This window comes from Trematomus bernacchii, unplaced genomic scaffold (assembly GCF_902827165.1).
Source record: "Trematomus bernacchii unplaced genomic scaffold, fTreBer1.1, whole genome shotgun sequence".
NCBI lineage: Eukaryota > Metazoa > Chordata > Actinopteri > Perciformes > Nototheniidae > Trematomus > Trematomus bernacchii.
In genome coordinates this window covers 219,122-236,588 of record NW_022987607.1, presented here as the reverse complement: position 1 = coordinate 236,588, position 17,467 = coordinate 219,122, and the positions used below count along the sequence as shown (strand labels likewise).

Sequence of the window (17,467 nt, the reverse complement as noted above, 5' to 3'; positions counted from 1 at the left end):
CACCATTTTGGAGCCAGGATAGCAAACCCACGCTGATGGGAACTTGGGTCCACCTCGCAGTGTGGGTGCAGCGAGCATGAAAAACCATGCGGTCTAATGACTGATCCGAGCGAGTTTGTGTACAGAGAGAAGAGGAGGGGACCGAGGACAGACCCCTGAGGGACCCCTGTAGATAATTGTCAAGGGTCGGACTCGGACCCTCTCCAAGTTACCCTGTAGGTGCGGTCTTTGAGGTATGAGGTGAGGAGGGAAAGTGCAGAGCCTGAAACTCCAAGTTCTTGGAGAGTGCGAAGGAGGATCTGATGGTTCACTGTGTCGAATGCAGCAGACAGGTCCAAAAGGATGATGACAGAGAAAAAGAGATCTATGATCTCAATGGGACCAATCTGGTTAAATAAAGGTTTGAAATGAAATGAAATGAAAGGTGATCAATATGAAAAGAGGAGGCAAATAACGGTGATCAATATGAAAAGGTAAATGAAGGTGATCAATATGGAAAGGTAAATAAAGGTGATCAATATAAAAAGGTAAATGAAGGTGATCAATATGGAAAGGGAAATAAAGGTGATCAATATGAAAAGGTAAATAAAGGTGATCAATATGAAAAGGTAAATAAAGGTGATCAATATGAAAAGGTAAATAAAGGTGATCAATATGAAAAGGTAAATAAAGGTGATCAATATGAAAAGGTAAATGAAGGTGATCAATATGAAAAGGTAAATAAAGGTGATCAATATGAAAAGGTAAATAAAGGTGATCAATATGAAAAGGTAAATAAAGGTGATCAATATGGAAAGGTGAATAAAGGTGATCAATATGGAAAGGTAAATAAAGGTGATCAATATGGAAAGGTAAATAAAGGTGATCAATATGGAAAGGTGAATAAAGGTGATCAATATGGAAAGGTAAATGAAGGTGATCAATATGAAAAGGTAAATGAAGGTGATCAATATGAAAAGGTAAATAAAGGTGATCAATATGGAAAGGTAAATAAAGGTGATCAATATGGAAAGGTGAATAAAGGTGATCAATATGGAAAGGTAAATAAAGGTGATCAATATGAAAAGGTAAATAAAGGTGATCAATATGAAAAGGTAAATAAAGGTGATCAATATGGAAAGGTAAATAAAGGTGATCAATATGAAAAGGTAAATAAAGGTGATCAATATGAAAAGGTAAATAAAGGTGATCAATATGAAAAGGTAAATAAAGGTGATCAATATGGAAAGGTAAATAAAGGTGATCAATATGGAAAGGTAAATAAAGGTGATCAATATGGAAAGGTAAATAAAGGTGATCAATATGAAAAGGTAACTAAAGGTGATCAATATGAAAAGGTAAAATAAAGGTGATCAATATGAAAAGGTAAATAAAGGTGATCAATATGAAAAGGTAACTAAAGGAAGTATTGACAGGTTTCTAAATGTGATTGAGTTTGTAAGTGAAAGTGTCTCTGATGGAAATGACTTCAGATCAATGGAAACCCAAAGGTAATGTTTGAGCCTCACTAAATGTTCCTAACAACACAGAACTGTATTATTCCCAGTCGTCATGGTAACGTCATCAGTTGCCGGGCAGATTTCACCTCAACAGGTTTCTGAAGCAGGAGCTCTGAGAACAGCTGAGTGCAGCGACACACACTGATAACACACACATTACAGAGATCAATACATCACTCAGAGTTACTTTATTTTGTTACATGTTCCTCCATTAGAGAACATTTCCATTTGTTTCTTTTTAGAAAGCAGTAAACCATTGGATCTTTAGTTTCACATCAAATCCACTTTCCTCTAGTGTCTGAGACGCTAGTAGAAACCAATACATGTGTTGATGGAAAGACGAGAAGACGGACATTTGGGAGATGGGTTTTTATTGGAAAGTGAAACACGGACAGGAAAGGGTTAACAATGCAGAGCGACTTCATGTCACGTTCACCTCTGAACCCCAAACTAAAGAGAACGTCACAGTCCGCTGGCTCTGTACACAAAACCTCCCTGTCCCTAAATCATAGCAACATTATCAAAATCACACACTATTATGTTTTAAAACCAATTCAAGAGACATGTTATAAATAAAGACACTTCTGATTCATTTAGAAAAGCTCAGAAAGGGAAATCAATATCACTCGCTGCTACCTGTGTGTGTGTGTGTGTGTGTGTGTGTGTGTGTGTGTGTGTGTGTGTGTGTGTGAGTGTGTGTGAAACCCAAATGATCCAAATAACATGATTCCTCTGTTTTCCAATCAATGAGCTATTGCTTGATTTCCAAACTCTAATATGATCAGTTATTGATCAGATGATCAGTTATTGATCAGGTGATCAGTTATTGATCAGATGATGAATAATGAACAGTTTACGGGGAGAATGTGGTGGCAGCGCCCCCTGATGCATAACCCTAAAGACACAGAACAGAACATGAGTCACTTCTCTGATCTGCTTCTGATCTACAGGTGAATGTTTCTAATCGGTGTTACACTATTTTATTGAACTGATGTCATTGATCTTTCTAATATTTGTGTTTCTGAAAGCATCGTGCCTTTCTGAGGTCACTCTGCAGAAGGGTTTGAACTCTAAAGCTGCAGCTGGAGAGGTTTGAGAGCAGAGAAAGAGCTCTGTAGCAACAGGTGGAGAGTTGATGTGAAGCCCCTCACTCTGATGGCTGGTTCAGTCTCTCAGTGAGCTCAGAGCTGGAGGCAGGAGAGGGAGGGTTTTTATTGGCTGAAAGGAAAAGCAGAGAAAGTGTTTCAATCCACCGTCCCGTACACAACAAGGAACTAGACCACACTGATCATCCCTGTAGAAAACACACCAAGTGCTTTCCATATCCACATTACACTGAGCTCTGAGTTTGATCTGCTACCTCAAAGCCTTACATTAACAACCCTGAGAACTCATGAGACAAGGTTTCTGATTGGTCTCTCACCGTTCCTCTTCCTGTAAACCAGGAATACAATCCCAGCGATGAGGAGAGCGAGAGCAGCCACTGCAGCACCGATGATGAGGAGGAGGAGGAGGGGATTCCCTGTGGAGCAGAAACAACAGGAAGTCTCAATCTGAACGGAGGAAGGAAGCTTCTTCAGGATGGGCATCAGGTCTGAGGCTCCTGAAGGGCCCCTTTCTCCTCGTGGTGTCATGCTGGGTTTGTCTTGAACCATTCTTAGTCTCTCTCTCCTGAGACCCATGTTTCAGGAGAGAGAGACTATGACATGTTGTCAGGGTCTGTTGATTGTTAGTAACCGTTGAGCCGTTGTGATGCAGTCTTACCTCTGTTGGTCCTGATCACAGCTGAGTCCAGTACGATGACGTGGTCCTCCTTCACCCCAGAGAGCTGGAACACACATCGGTACTTGTCCCAGTGTTCAGCGGGGAATGAGGAGACGTCCAGGTCCACGCTCATCTGGAAGGATCCGTCGTGGTTGGGCAGGATCTCTCCGTGGTCCACGTTGTCGTGAAGCTCCTCTCCGTCTCTGGTCCAGAACATGAGGGCTCTGTCCGGGTAGAAACCTGTAGCGTGGCAGCTGACTGGAGAGGAGGGGGACTTCTGGAGCAGAGACACTGAGGGGATCTCTGCACAAACACACTTTAGAGGTTATTGACTCACAGTGATATCACTACAGGGAGTTATGATGTACTGTGAGCATCACTGAAGGAGAACACAGAGTCAGTGTTTCAGAGAAATTGGTTAAATAAAGACTTTCTTCTCAGTTTTATATAATTTAATATCAAATACTGTTTAGTGTTGTTCAGATTAAAGAAGCACGTTGAATATTTCCTCTTAGACTTTTGGAAATTAAGATCTTTTTCTATTTCTTGACATTTAAATGTGAAAACAATTCATTTATTTATCTGAAAAATAGTCATTACTTCATCTATATCGACAAGAATATTAAGTTTGATTTATCTCCACTGCACTGTGTAGTGCTATAGTACCATTCACTGAATAGTTGATCAAAAGAAAGTTAATTCCAACACATCTGATTATAAAATAACAGTTTAAGTTCCTTATTAAAGAAATATGCCAAACATTTTGTAGTTCCAGTTTTTTTAAATGAGTATTTCGGTTTTAAATCCTAAATGGTGTTTTCTGTCTCCATATCCCATAATAATAACTTTTCTTTAACAAAATGCAATTGCAAAATGTTACATTGAAAGACAGAAAACTGGTAAAAAGAAAAAAAACACAGTGAGACACAGAGTGAGACAGAGTGAGACAGAGAGTGAGACGCAGAGTGAGACACAGTGTGAGACTCAGAGTGAGACACAGAGTGAGACAGAGTGAGACAGAGAGTGAGACAGAGTGAGACAGAGAGTGAGACAGAGAGTGAGACGCAGAGTGAGACACAGTGTGAGACTCAGAGTGAGACACAGAGTGAGACGCAGAGTGAGACACAGTGAGACACAGTGTGAGACTCAGAGTGAGACACAGTGAGACAGAGAGTGAGAGACACAGAGTGAGACACAGAGTGAGACACAGAGTGAGACACAGAGTGAGACACAGAGTGAGACGCAGAGTGAGACACAGTGAGACACAGTGTGAGACACAGAGTGAGACACAGAGTGAGACACAGTGAGACACAGAGTGAGACAGAGAGTGAGACACAGAGTGAGACACAGAGTGAGACAGAGAGTGAGACACAGAGTGAGACACAGAGTGAGACAGAGAGTGAGACACAGAGTGAGACACAGAGTGAGACACAGAGTGAGACATGTGTTGTAATGTCAGAAACACAGGAGACATGAACATGGAGGTGTTTATGAAACTCCATCAGGTCATGTGACTCTACCTGTTCTCATCAGAGAGCTCCTCCCAAGGTTCACATACTTCTTCAGATACTCAGGACACTCCTTGGTGAAGTAGTTCTTGTTCTGGGCCATCAAACCTTTGTTCTTCTCCCACCTCTGTTTGGTGAGGACAGCCTGTGGTCTTGGAGCGATGTATGACTCTGTCTCCAGGTCCAGTATCAGGAAGTCTTCTCCATCAAAACCAAAGTGTTCATAACCTTTGACCTCACCAGTCTCATCATCCCAATCACAGCCGTACATCCTCTGGTTAATGTGGACACCTGAGAGAGAGAGAGAGAGAGAGAGATAGATAGAGAGAGAGAGGAGAGATGAGTGAGAGTAGACTAAGCGAGGGAGAGACTAGAGGATTGATCGAGAGAGAGAAGAGACATACTAGGAGCACCTACGAGAGTAGACGCGAGCGTCTCGATCGCTCTCTCTATCTCTCGCTATCTTCTCTTCCCTCGCTCTTCTCTTAAGATCTCTTAGGCTTCTGCTTTGCAGAATGAATGAATGAATGAATGAATGCATGAATGAATGAATTCTCAGCGTTAGTGGCTCCTGCTCCATCCTTTCAGAAAGCAGCAGGGATGTTGCTGTGTGTACAGGATGAAGATATAAACAACATATTATCAGTAGAAGGTGAAACATGAACTAACCTCCAGTTTGGTTGAAGCGCTGCTTTGCAACTTCAATGTTGTTTATGAAGCCCTGCTGTTGACCCAGAGAGATCTGAGTCTCCCTCTCCCAGTACTGAGGATCCTCTTCTGTGATGTTGTTCATCCAGTCCTGTTTGGGTTCTGCTCTCTTGGTGTTGCTGTCGTAGTGCACCATCTCAACTTCATCAACCAACCCAACAATCACAAACTCTGGGAAGTTTGGGACTCCAGAGGACGCAGTGTAGAAATACTTCAGAGAGTGAGTCCCTGAGAGAGAATAATAAAGTAATAACTTCAGTCGTTATAAATAAACTGTTCTCTTTCTGCACAAAATCACAGCCAAGACATCAAATCATCTGTTTGTGCATTATATTAAAACAGAAACAAAAGTAAAGACACATTTATGTTCCAGAAGAGTTTGAAATGATTATTATTATTAATAAATGTGTAAATCCTGCGTGAGAGGACCTGAATGTCGTTGATAGGAAACAGGCATCATTTCTTAATCAGAAGAGAAACTCCAGTTTAGTTTTTTAAGCATCATTTGAAGTTTACAGTCTTTATCAGATCATTTATTTCTTCTTCCTGAGGTTTGGAAAATACTTTTTAATGATGTTATAAAACCATCAGGAATACCAAAGCTCTGATCCAGTCTCTCTCTGACACATCTCTTGATGTGAAATATTATATTCAAGTTCAACTCCCACTATTTAAGATAATCAAAGATTCAGCAAGTACCCACAAATCTAACTCTCTGTTAAAACTTCAAATATTTGCTGGATCAAAGATATTTGATCAGCCGTTATTTATTTTGATCGGAGCGGGACGTTTCAGTTTGAAATAAAGTGTTTGTTCAAAGTGTCAGAGAAACCCTGAATCTCTCAGAGCGTGGCCTTTCTGCTCATCCACCTGCATGAATACATATATCTGTGATACATGAATACATATATCTGTAATACATGAATACATATATCTGTAATACATGAATAAATATATCTGTAATACATGAATACATATATCTGTAATACATGAATACATATATCTGTGATACATGAATACATATATCTGTAATACATGAATACATATATCTGTAATACATGAATACATATATCTGTAATACATGAATAAATATATCTGTAATACATGAATACATATATCTGTAATACATGAATACATATATCTGTGATACATGAATACATATATCTGTAATACATGAATACATATATCTGTAATACATGAATACATATATCTGTAATACATGAATACATATATCTGTAATACATGAATACATATATCTGTAATACATGAATACATATATCTGTAAACATGAATACATATATCTGTAATACATGAATACATATATCTGTAATACATGAATACATATATCTGTAAACATGAATACATATATCTGTAATACATGAATACATATATCTGTAATACATGAATACATGTATCTGTAATACATGAATACATATATCTGTAATACATATATCTGTAATACATGAATACGTGTATCTGTAATACATGAATACATATATCCATGGGCGTAGGAAGCATCCTGAATGTGGGGGGGACATTTTTAACGGGGGGTGTTGGGGCGAAAAAAAATATAGATTTCTTGTATTCTGGTGCATTTTAACAGGTGGTTTGATACTTTTATGTGGCTATACTAGCATGAGGAAAATGATGGGTACATTTTGTAATTTCAGTAGTAAAGAAAGGAAACATAGTTGATTATTAATTCAGAGCCGTCTTTGAATTAATAAAAAGCAGTTTAAATGCCCATTTTTTTGTACATTTATATACAACAATAAATATTTGTGAGTGCATTGAGAGATATTGTTGTGGAGAGTCATTTATATATAAATCGCAAAATACATTTGTGAATCCTTCTGTGAGCATTTATTAATATTGAGACTGATCTGACTCCATACGGATGTTAAGTTCACCTAGGAATGGTATCATTGACTTAAATGTTCAAATAAATGTTGCTCTTCTGTCTATATTGGTCATATGATGCCCCTTGACTGAAATGTTTCCTGTTCAATATTCCCACTGATTTCCTTAAAATCCTGGGATGAGAGTCCACATCACAATTTACTCTCAACTGTCATTTCCCTTTCATCACTCACCTCAGCAATGGACCTCTCTCCACTGTCCCTGTATTCTGCCTCTGACTCACTCTCAAGTGCCTAGATGTCAAGAGAGGTGGTGAACTGATAATTATTTATTGAGCAGTATACTCTTTCACATTGAATCATAACAAGTCATACTGAATGTAAATACAACTGACTCTAAAGTAAGTCCCAGTCTGTGACATTGGACATTTTGAAGACTCAAAAGTCCCAAGCAGTAGGTAGAATATTAGCTAGTCTATGTAATGTGCACAGAAAATAAATAGTTAACTGAATACTGGGATGGAAATAGCCTATAAGCACTCAGTAAAACATAAACACACACAAAAAGCTTCTGAATGATAAGAAGTATAATTAAAACATAATGCACATTACCATTTTGAGAGAGAGTACCTAAATTAAAGAACTCAGAAAATAATCTCGTATCGAACTGAGGCTCCAGTAAAACACACTGACTGCGTCTCTACATGGACATCAGTAAGCCGTTTAAGAGTATTATCCCGGTTATGATGTGTTTACATGAGCAGAGAGATCGGGTTATTCATGTTCCCTGTTTACATGATAAATACTAGTAACCTCGCATTTCGATGCCTTTTCTTATCTAAACTATTCAGTATTTGTATTTCTCTATCATGACATAAAGACGAAACTCCTCTCCAGAAGTGAGACGCATTTGCCGCCACCAACCGCCATCACTGTTAAGTTAACAGTGTTAACTGATTAACTGCTACCAGCTGATGACTTACTTTCCTCTTCTTTGCAAAAAATGTTCTTATGTCCATGTTGTCTGGGGGAGAAAACATATCAAACCAAGAGATAGTCAGCTTTGATTTTCGCTGTATTAAACCATTTCCTGAACATTTGGTGTGTGTGCCTTACCTCCGCTACCGGCATCCTTCATACAACAGAATCTGAGCTGTCCAACTATGACATCACTCCTTGAACATGCGCGCGCTATGTGAGAATCTGCCTTGGTACAAAGTAGCAGTGAAAACATGGTACGGAGTTTCATTGATTTGGGCATTCTCTCAATAAGCAAGTGGAATGGATTTCATTTGATAGTGAAGCACTGCAGCGCTCTGCAAAGAGCGGCGAGTGGATAGACCGATTCACGGACTTTCCGCATAGTAAAAGTGGGGGGGGTCCAAACTAATCATTTGAAAAAGTGGGGGGGACTTGTCCCACCCTCATATAATGGTTGCGACGCCCATGCATATATCTGTAATACATGAATACATATATCTGTAATACATGAATACATATATCTGTAATACATGAATACATATATCTGTAAACATGAATACATATATCTGTAAACATGAATACATATATCTGTAAACATGAATACATATATCTGTAATACATGAATACATATATCTGTAATACATGAATATATATATCTGTAATACATGAATACATATATCTGTAATACATGAATACATATATCTGTAAAACATGAATATATATATCTGTAATACATGAATACATATATCTGTGATACATGAATACATATATCTGTAATACATGAATACATATATCTGTAATACATGAATACATATATCTGTAATACATGAATATCCAGAACTAACAGCAGCTCCTGATTGATGGATCTACTAAACAGCATCATATAGTTCTCTCAGTACATGTCAGTATCAGTGTGATGTTCTCTCAGTATGCAGTACTACAGTCAAGCAGACATGTAAACAACAACAACAGGAACTTGATATTGATGTTGACCTCGTTGAATTGTGATTTGCTTCCCAGAGATCTATCTCTCTCTTCTTCATGTGCAATGACAGGGAGCAGGTTCTATATGATTTCTTCTTCTGCTGTTTGCTCTTCAGTCAGAAACCAAACCCCTGGATACTCAGGGACTTTCTCACTTACGTCCACTTCTCTGCATTTAGAAAACAACTAGGTTTGATATGGACAACTCATATGTATTAATATCATTTTAAATGTCAATAACGGTCTATAATATATATTCATATTTATTGTGTATTGAGTCTGTATTACACTGTGTGTATTTATACCTGATCTATAGAGTATTCATAATGTGTATACCTCCTTATACTGTTCATAGTGTAAATACTTCACTTTGTTTATATCCTCATATATATATATATATATATTATACTACACATCACTCTGCACTTTACTACTTGTTCTGCACTTTTGGTTTGATGCTAACTGTATTTCGTTGTCTTAGTACATGTACTCTGTGCAATGACAACAAAGTTGAATCTAATATAAAACAATATAGCGTGCACAATAAGTTAAAGGGAAATAAAGATAATTTATAAATAACTATTTTACTATTTTTCTGTGTTATTGTGTTGCTCTGTTGGAGGAGCCTGTGACCTATGATTTTCATCATCATAACTACACTGTAGCTATGTACTATCACCAATAAAAGCCTTGAACCAAAGAAGGAAAACAACGCCATCTTGTGACTTTAAGAAATGAAAGGATAGAGCTCCACAGCAGAGAGGTGTGAGGGTGATGTGTTTCAAGACTGGAAGATCTCATCATCAAACCTGATCAATACTATATATTCAAAGGTGTTCTATCATTTCACAGACACCATTAACCAGTGGGAGCTTTGCTTACATATTACATGGTCCCCAGAGGAGGTAGAAGTACTCAGATCATGTACTTTAGTAAGAGTAGAAGTACTCAGATCATGTACTTTAGTAAGAGAAGAAGTACTCAGATCATGTACTTTAGTAAGAGTAGAAGTACTCAGATCATGTACTGTAGTAAGAGTAGAAGTACTCAGAGCATGTACTTTAGTAAGAGTAGAAGTACTCAGATCATGTACTTTAGTAAGAGTAGAAGTTACTCAGATCATGTACTTTAGTAAGAGTAGAAGTACTCAGATCATGTACTGTAGTAAGAGTAGAAGTACTCAGAGCATGTACTTTAGTAAGAGTAGAAGTACTCAGATCATGTACTTTAGTAAGAGTAGAAGTACTCAGATCATGTACTTAGTAAGAGTAGAAGTACTCAGATCATGTACTTTAGTAAGAGTAGAAGTACTCAGATCATGTACTTGAGTAAAAGTAGAAGTACTCAGATCATGTACTTGAGTAAAAGTAGAAGTACTCAGATCTTGTACTTTAGTAAGAGTAGAAGTACTCAGATCATGTACTTTAGTAAGAGTAGAAGTACTCAGATCATGTACTTTAGTAAAAGTAGAAGTACCAGAGTGTAGGAATACTCTGTTTCACTAAAAGTCCTGCATTCAAAATGTCCCTCAAGTAAAAGTAGAAAAGTATTATCATCAAAATATAGTGAAAGTAGTGACAGTAAAAGTAGTCATTGTGCAGATTGGTCCATTTCAGAATAATATATATGATATGTTTTATAATGATTGATCATGAAAGTGTTCTCAAAGCTGGTAAAGGTGCAGCTAGTTTGAATGACTTTGTATACTGCAGGGTAGCTTGTGAATTTACTCCAGGTGGAACTAAAGTCTGATTTAACACTTGATTATATTTCACATCGTTCATCCACATCTGTAAAGTAACTAAAGGTATTAAATACATGTAGTGGAGTAGAAGTACACCATTTACCACCATTTAAGACTATCACACTTTAAACTCACACAGCCCATAAACACATGAAGCACTTCTTATTTTCCAACGTAAAGAATCAAAAGACTCACGTGCAGATGTGCAGCGTGGGCCTACTATTCCCAGGAGAAGCAGAAACAGCAACATCTTCATCTTCATCTTGATCTCACGAGGCTTTCTGTGTGAAAGGTTCTTTATCCACAGAAACACAGCCGTCCTTTCTGCAGAGCGGGATGTCAATGAGAGAGACACACAGAAGGAGGTAACACCAGCTCCGTCTGAGCCAATGAGAATTCAGTCTGAGCGTCGCGTCACTTGTTGCTCGGTGAATCTGCCTCACTCAGGTTGTGTATCGAAAGTGAAACTAAAGATCAGACACTCTGCAGTCTGGGGGGGGGGGCAGTAGGGTCTCACTGTTCTGTGTGCCATTGGCTTTAGAGTGAGTCATGTGAGAGTCTGTTATTTGACACAGACCTGTGTGCTATCAAAGCATCAGGTTCTTGGAGGAGATGTCCACTACCAAGTCCATATCCATTGAATGATGTTCTGTATGTGTACGTATGTGAAGGTGTTGTGGTTCAGTACAGCTCTCTGCACACATCAGGCCTTCTATCAGGACAAACTATATCATAAAACACAAGAGTTTCCATATCTGACCTCAGCGTTTGAAATGAAAGCAATAATGAATGAAAGCAAAGCAGAAAGAGAGTCAGAGAGCGTCTGAAACATCCGATCTGTGAACGCTGAGCAGTGCTTCTACCAGAGAAATGTAACACCTGTGTTGATGTTTGAACACCTGACGCTGTTTTTCACTTTGTTTCAGCTCTGTTTCTACTTCAACCCTCAACAGGAATGAGAGCTGTACTCTCTCTCTTCCTGAAAGCAGCAGCTAATGATTGACAGGTGGTTTCTCTGAGCCCTGTGTTACTGTGTGTCTCTTCCCCTAACTGTCTGTCCCCAGGTGAGCCTCTCTCAGGTGATCCCAATCCCCTCGCCTTCATCAAAGGCTGAGGAGAGCTGCAGCAGCTTCATGTCCTCTTCCTCCTGCTCTGCATGGATGTGTGTGATCAGTGTGTTGTCTCTGTGGGACACTTGGCACTCGTTGGGACTCGTGTTTTTTAACCGTCCTGTCGTGTTCGGGTCAAATCTGACTGATTTACATCAATCATAATTAAATATTGTGTTTCACATGTGATGGCCTCCAGGCCTCATGATATCCTCCACAGTAGCATGTGAACATATCAAACTGCTGATCCACACTTTCATTGAGTTTTGAGAGCTTTAGTCAACTTTGTAAAACAAAGGAGATGAATGGAGAACCCTAGATGATGTTCCTCCATCAGATACACAACCACATCAACAACCATGTTATCTGTTAGTCTATTCTTTGTTTACTCACTGCAGGTATTCATGTGAACCAGTAGAGACTTTCTTTACTGCTTAAAAAGGAGTTACATTTGGTGATGATAATGTTTTTTTTAGCCTTTAGTACGTTTTTTTAAATTGGTTAGTGAGCCCTCTTTGCTTTTGAGCTTTAAAAGACATCTTTATGGTGATTAGTGGAGCGATGTGTTCTGGGTTCAATAAACAGGGAGGAGGCAGAACTGGGGAGGGCGACACCTTGTGGTGAGAAGAGTTTAAATTATTTATTATTATTAGATGGATAAGTACAAGGTTGAGGTACTTGTACTTTACTTGAGTATTTCAATGTCATGCTACTGTGTACTTTGACTCCACTACATGTATTTATTACCTTTAGTTACTTCACAGATCTGGATGAATGATGTGAAATATAATCAAGTGTTAAATCAGACTTTAGTTCCACCTGGAGTAAATTCACAAGCTACCCTGCAGTATACAAAGTCATTCAAACTAGCTGCACCTTACCAGCTTTGAGAACACTTTCATGATCAATCATTATAAAACATATCATATATATTATTCTGAAATGGACCAATCTGCACAATGACTACTTTTACTGTCGCTACTTTCACTATATTTTGATGAGAATACTTTTCTACTTTTACTTGAAGAACATTTTGAATGAAGGACTTTTACTGTAACAGAGTATTCCTACACTCTGGTACTTCTACTTTTACTCAAGTACACGATCTGAGTACTTCTACTTTTACTACAAGATCTGAGTACTTCTACTTTTACTACAAGATCTGAGTACTTTTACTCAAGTACAAGATCTGAGTACTTTTACTCAAGTACAAGACCTGAATACTTCTACTCAAGTAGAAGATCTGAGTACTTCTACTTTTACTCAAGTACAAGACCTGAGTACTTCTACTTTTACTCAAGTACAAGATCTGAGTACTTCTACTTTTACTCAAGTACAAGATCTGAGTACTTCTACTTTTACTCAAGTACAAGATCTGAGTAATTCTACTTTTACCCAACAAAGTATTTAACGAATAACCGTTTTATAAACGGCCGTTGGTCGGTTAGATAGCTGGGGACATTCAAAATTAGCCTAAATATAAAATCATAGAACAAATGAACTTATTGATCTCAGATATGAACAGGACTCACACAGAATCAAGTTGATATATAAAAAACTAGATACTGTAGTGATCACTAATTAACGGGGTTACATAATTCAATCCAGGAACTACAGGTTGGGGGTATTGTTTCCGCACGGACATATATGTTGACGGTACCTCCGGGGTACCTACTGTGTGTGTGTCCCTTTCGCTTTCTCTTCTCTTCTCGGGCTGCGACCCGACAGCATGTGCATTTCTGCTGCTCATTAAAGTACAGATTTGCACCTTCGATGCACCGCCTCCGACTCCCTTCTCTCGGCACTACATTGGTGACCCTGACATAAGTCTCGCGAAGGTTCCGAGACTGGACCGAACACGGCAAAAAGCAGACTCTGTTTTTCTCGAAATGCCGGAGATTTTTGGAGACGTCCGTGGCTGCCACGTGCACACGGACTGTGGCTCGGTGCGCCCTCCGGAATGGCCGTGGACGACGCTCGCCATTTCCACGGCTTTTCGGCTCTGGGGGACAGCAAGCCTTCCATGGAGCCGATACACGACCGTGCCGGGTTTATTCGGGACATGCGGCTGCATGTCCGGCCAGCGACTGACGGCCGCCGAGAACGGCTAGCAGCTACCAACGGCTAACGACGGCTAGCCACGACAGCTAGCGGCTGTCGACATCCGACTGTTTTTTTTGTTTTGTTTTTTGTGGTGCCTGAGAGGAGGTTCGATCAAGTCTGGTCGGCCTTGTGTGGATCCTCTCGCATTTTCGCCCACCTGTTTTTGTTCGTGGATGGGACGACCCTTTTGAGCTTTTTCTGGTGCCTGAGAGGAGGTTCGACCATGTCTGGTCGGCCTCGTGTGGACCCTCTCGCTTTTTCACCACCTCGACGGCGGCTTCGGGACGTCGCCCCGCGGCCTTCTTTTCGGCCCGTGGGTGGTGCGCTCCCGGACCCTGCCCTGGCCTCTCCTCTAACCGCGGCTCACGGTTCGCCTCGACGGCGGCTTCGGACGGCGCCCCCGTCTGGCCTCTCTCCTGTCCACGGCTCCCTCCTCCCGGGGACACGGCTCCTTCCTCCCCCGAGGACTTAGTGCCCGTCGCCGCTGTGCCTTCGCCTGCGGCCGGGCAGCGCTCCTCCCTGCTGGGGGACCGCCGGGATGTTCACGCCTGTCCCCACGTTGCAACACGGCGACCCTGCTTTCTGCGGCCCCCTGACGACGGCCCGTTCCGGCCCGCCCCCCACCCTCCGGTGGGGATGCCCTCGCCCTCGTTGGGGGCCCCTACCCTCTTCTGCGGCCCGCCCCCCACCCTCCGGTGGGGATGCCCTCGTTGGGGCCCCTACCCTCTCCTGCGGCCCCCTTCCGACGGCCCGTTCCATGGCCCGGCCCTCGCCGGCGGCCCCGCCCTCCTCGGCCCCTGTGGTGCTTCCTCCGGACGCGAGGATTGTGTCCATGGTTGAATTCTGGGGGGGCTTGTGTAGTGATCACTAATTAACGGGGTTACATAATTCAATCCAGGAACTACAGGTTGGGGGTATTGTTTCCGCACGGACATATATGTTGACGGTACCTCCGGGGTACCTACTGTGTGTGTGTCCCTTTCGCTTTCGCTTTCTCTTCTCTTCTCGGGCTGCGATCCGACAGCATGTGCATTTCTGCTGCTCATTAAAGTACAGATTTGCACCTTCGATGCACCGCCTCCGACTCCCTTCTCTCGGCACTACAATACAACAGTTATATTACGTTTTAATTTACTTTTATAACTTTGATGAACATTTTAAGACAGAGTTTTAACGGACTCATATCTCAGCGTAGAGCCGCACGCGCACAAACTGACATGAGTGACTGACCAACGGACAACAACGTAACACGTCACACGTTGACATGCAAACCGGAAGTAGATAAAACAGCAACATAAAAACTATTTTTATTTTAAATTAATCAGATTACATTTTTGGTTTAAATAAAGACTAATCCTTTTACATGGCTAACAAAAACACATTTAAGCTATTAGCTAATAATAATAATAATTAAATACCAATAATATATACATTATTCTGAAACGTAATAAAACCTTTACACTTATATTATCGGTAAAAATGTCATTCAACTTGTTAACCCTTCGATGCCCGAGTGACTGGACCATACACTTATGGAATACCATTTAAGCCTAAATTAAATAAATAAATAAATACATAAATAATTAAATAAATACATATATATATAAATATGCCTATGAAATACATTCTGAAATAAATAAATGTGTCATTATGAAATACAAGTCTCTTGAAATAAATAAATGTGTCATTATGAAATAAAAGTCTCTTGAAATAAATAAATGTATCATTAAATGTACATGTATACATATTTATTGCCTCATTTATTTATTTCAGAATTTATTTCATAGGCATATTTATATATATATGTATTTATTTAATTATTTATGTATGTATTTATTTATTTAATTTTGGCTTAAATGGCATTCCATAGTATGGAAGCTTGGGGTAGTAATACAAAAACTACAATTTCTTAAAATGTATACAATTTAGATTTAAAAATGTGAATGGCATGATATCCAAAACATGTTTTTTGAGGAATAGCTGGAATATGAAATGATAAAAAAATGTAATTACAAAGATACTTCAAGAAAACCACCTCACCGGGTCAACAGATACCCACTTATGCATCTAAGGGTTAATGTTGTAAAAGTTTAATTTAGATTTTATATTTCTATATTTGCTCCTTTCTTTATAACCTATTTCCTTTATGTCCTTAATGACTTGGCTCAGGCCTTGTAACTAATTCACCAGAACTCTCTATGGTATCTTTGAAGTGAATAAATCTGCACTTTCAGATGTATGTTTTTTGCACTTATTGTAAGTCGCTTTGGATAAAGGCGGGACACTTTATGTGACGCACACAGCTTGGAGACCAGGGGACACTAAAGAGTGACGCACACAGCTGGGAGACCAGGGGACACTAAAGACTGACGCACATAGCTGGGAGACCAGGGGACACTAAAGAGTGACGCACACAGCTGGGAGACAAGGGTTGCGTTCGAATACTCCAAAAAAACAGCTCCTAAATTCTAACCCTATCGTCTATTCCTTGACCTCGGAGTGAAACGTCATGGGGTTAAGGGATAGTGGATAGGAGAATTCAAAAGGATTTAGGAGAAGAGACTGCGGCACTTTAGAGAATCCGACTGCACTTTCACTATCCGACGTGTTTATGATGCGCCAGCAGAGGTCATAAATGTGCGCCTGCTGCTGTGGGGAAACTATGGAAACTACAGTTTTCTATACAGCGGACTACAACATGGATGTTTAATAAGAACGAGGGACTACTGTAAACTCATCTAGAGACTCTGCACCGTGCTCTGATGCTGTTGTTTATGCTTTATGAACGGGGACAACAGAGAAACATATTCTTCATGACCAAAGTTGAAATTGAAATAAAAAAGGAAAGTGAAACTTATGCTCGTCACCCTCTCCCTCCGGTCCTCATTAATACAAATGATCCCAATACATATGATTGTATGAAAAGATCTTAAAATCAATACAAATGTATTTATTATAAACGTTAGTCCTTAACATCTATCACTGTGTATATCACCATTCAAACATCTTTTAAAAGTTGAACAAACCCCACACAGCTCAGTAAAGACTGTGAAATGTTGACTTTATTTGATCATTTCAGTAAAAACTAACGTTCATATTTCTCTTTTTGATTATAATACTGATGAACGTTCAAAACAAAGCACTTTGGCAACTTACCACATACGTTTTAAATTGCTTAATAAGCACCGTAACTTTATACCGATATCAT

The 17,467-nt window shown here is 39.7% G+C and overlaps 1 protein-coding gene across 2 annotated transcripts; it reads right to left on the bottom strand.

Moving 5' to 3' along the window:
• Positions 1-1,853: 1,853 nt before the first annotated feature.
• On the bottom strand, positions 1,854-11,411 carry LOC117482816 (H-2 class I histocompatibility antigen, Q9 alpha chain-like). 2 transcript variants are annotated; one of them, XM_034131019.1, is made up of 7 exons: positions 11,243-11,411; positions 5,441-5,707; positions 4,784-5,062; positions 3,264-3,566; positions 2,923-3,021; positions 2,620-2,717; positions 1,854-2,389 (listed from the first exon to the last, which is right to left on the bottom strand). In XM_034131019.1, exons 1-6 carry the CDS (start codon positions 11,307-11,309, stop codon positions 2,647-2,649), a joined length of 1,086 nt encoding a protein of 361 aa, XP_033986910.1. In that variant the 5' UTR covers positions 11,310-11,411; the 3' UTR covers positions 1,854-2,389; positions 2,620-2,646. The 2 variants fall into 2 exon arrangements, with proteins under 2 accessions (XP_033986910.1, XP_033986909.1); XM_034131018.1 differs by having other exon boundaries at positions 1,854-2,717.
• Between the last annotated feature and the right edge of the window lie 6,056 nt (positions 11,412-17,467).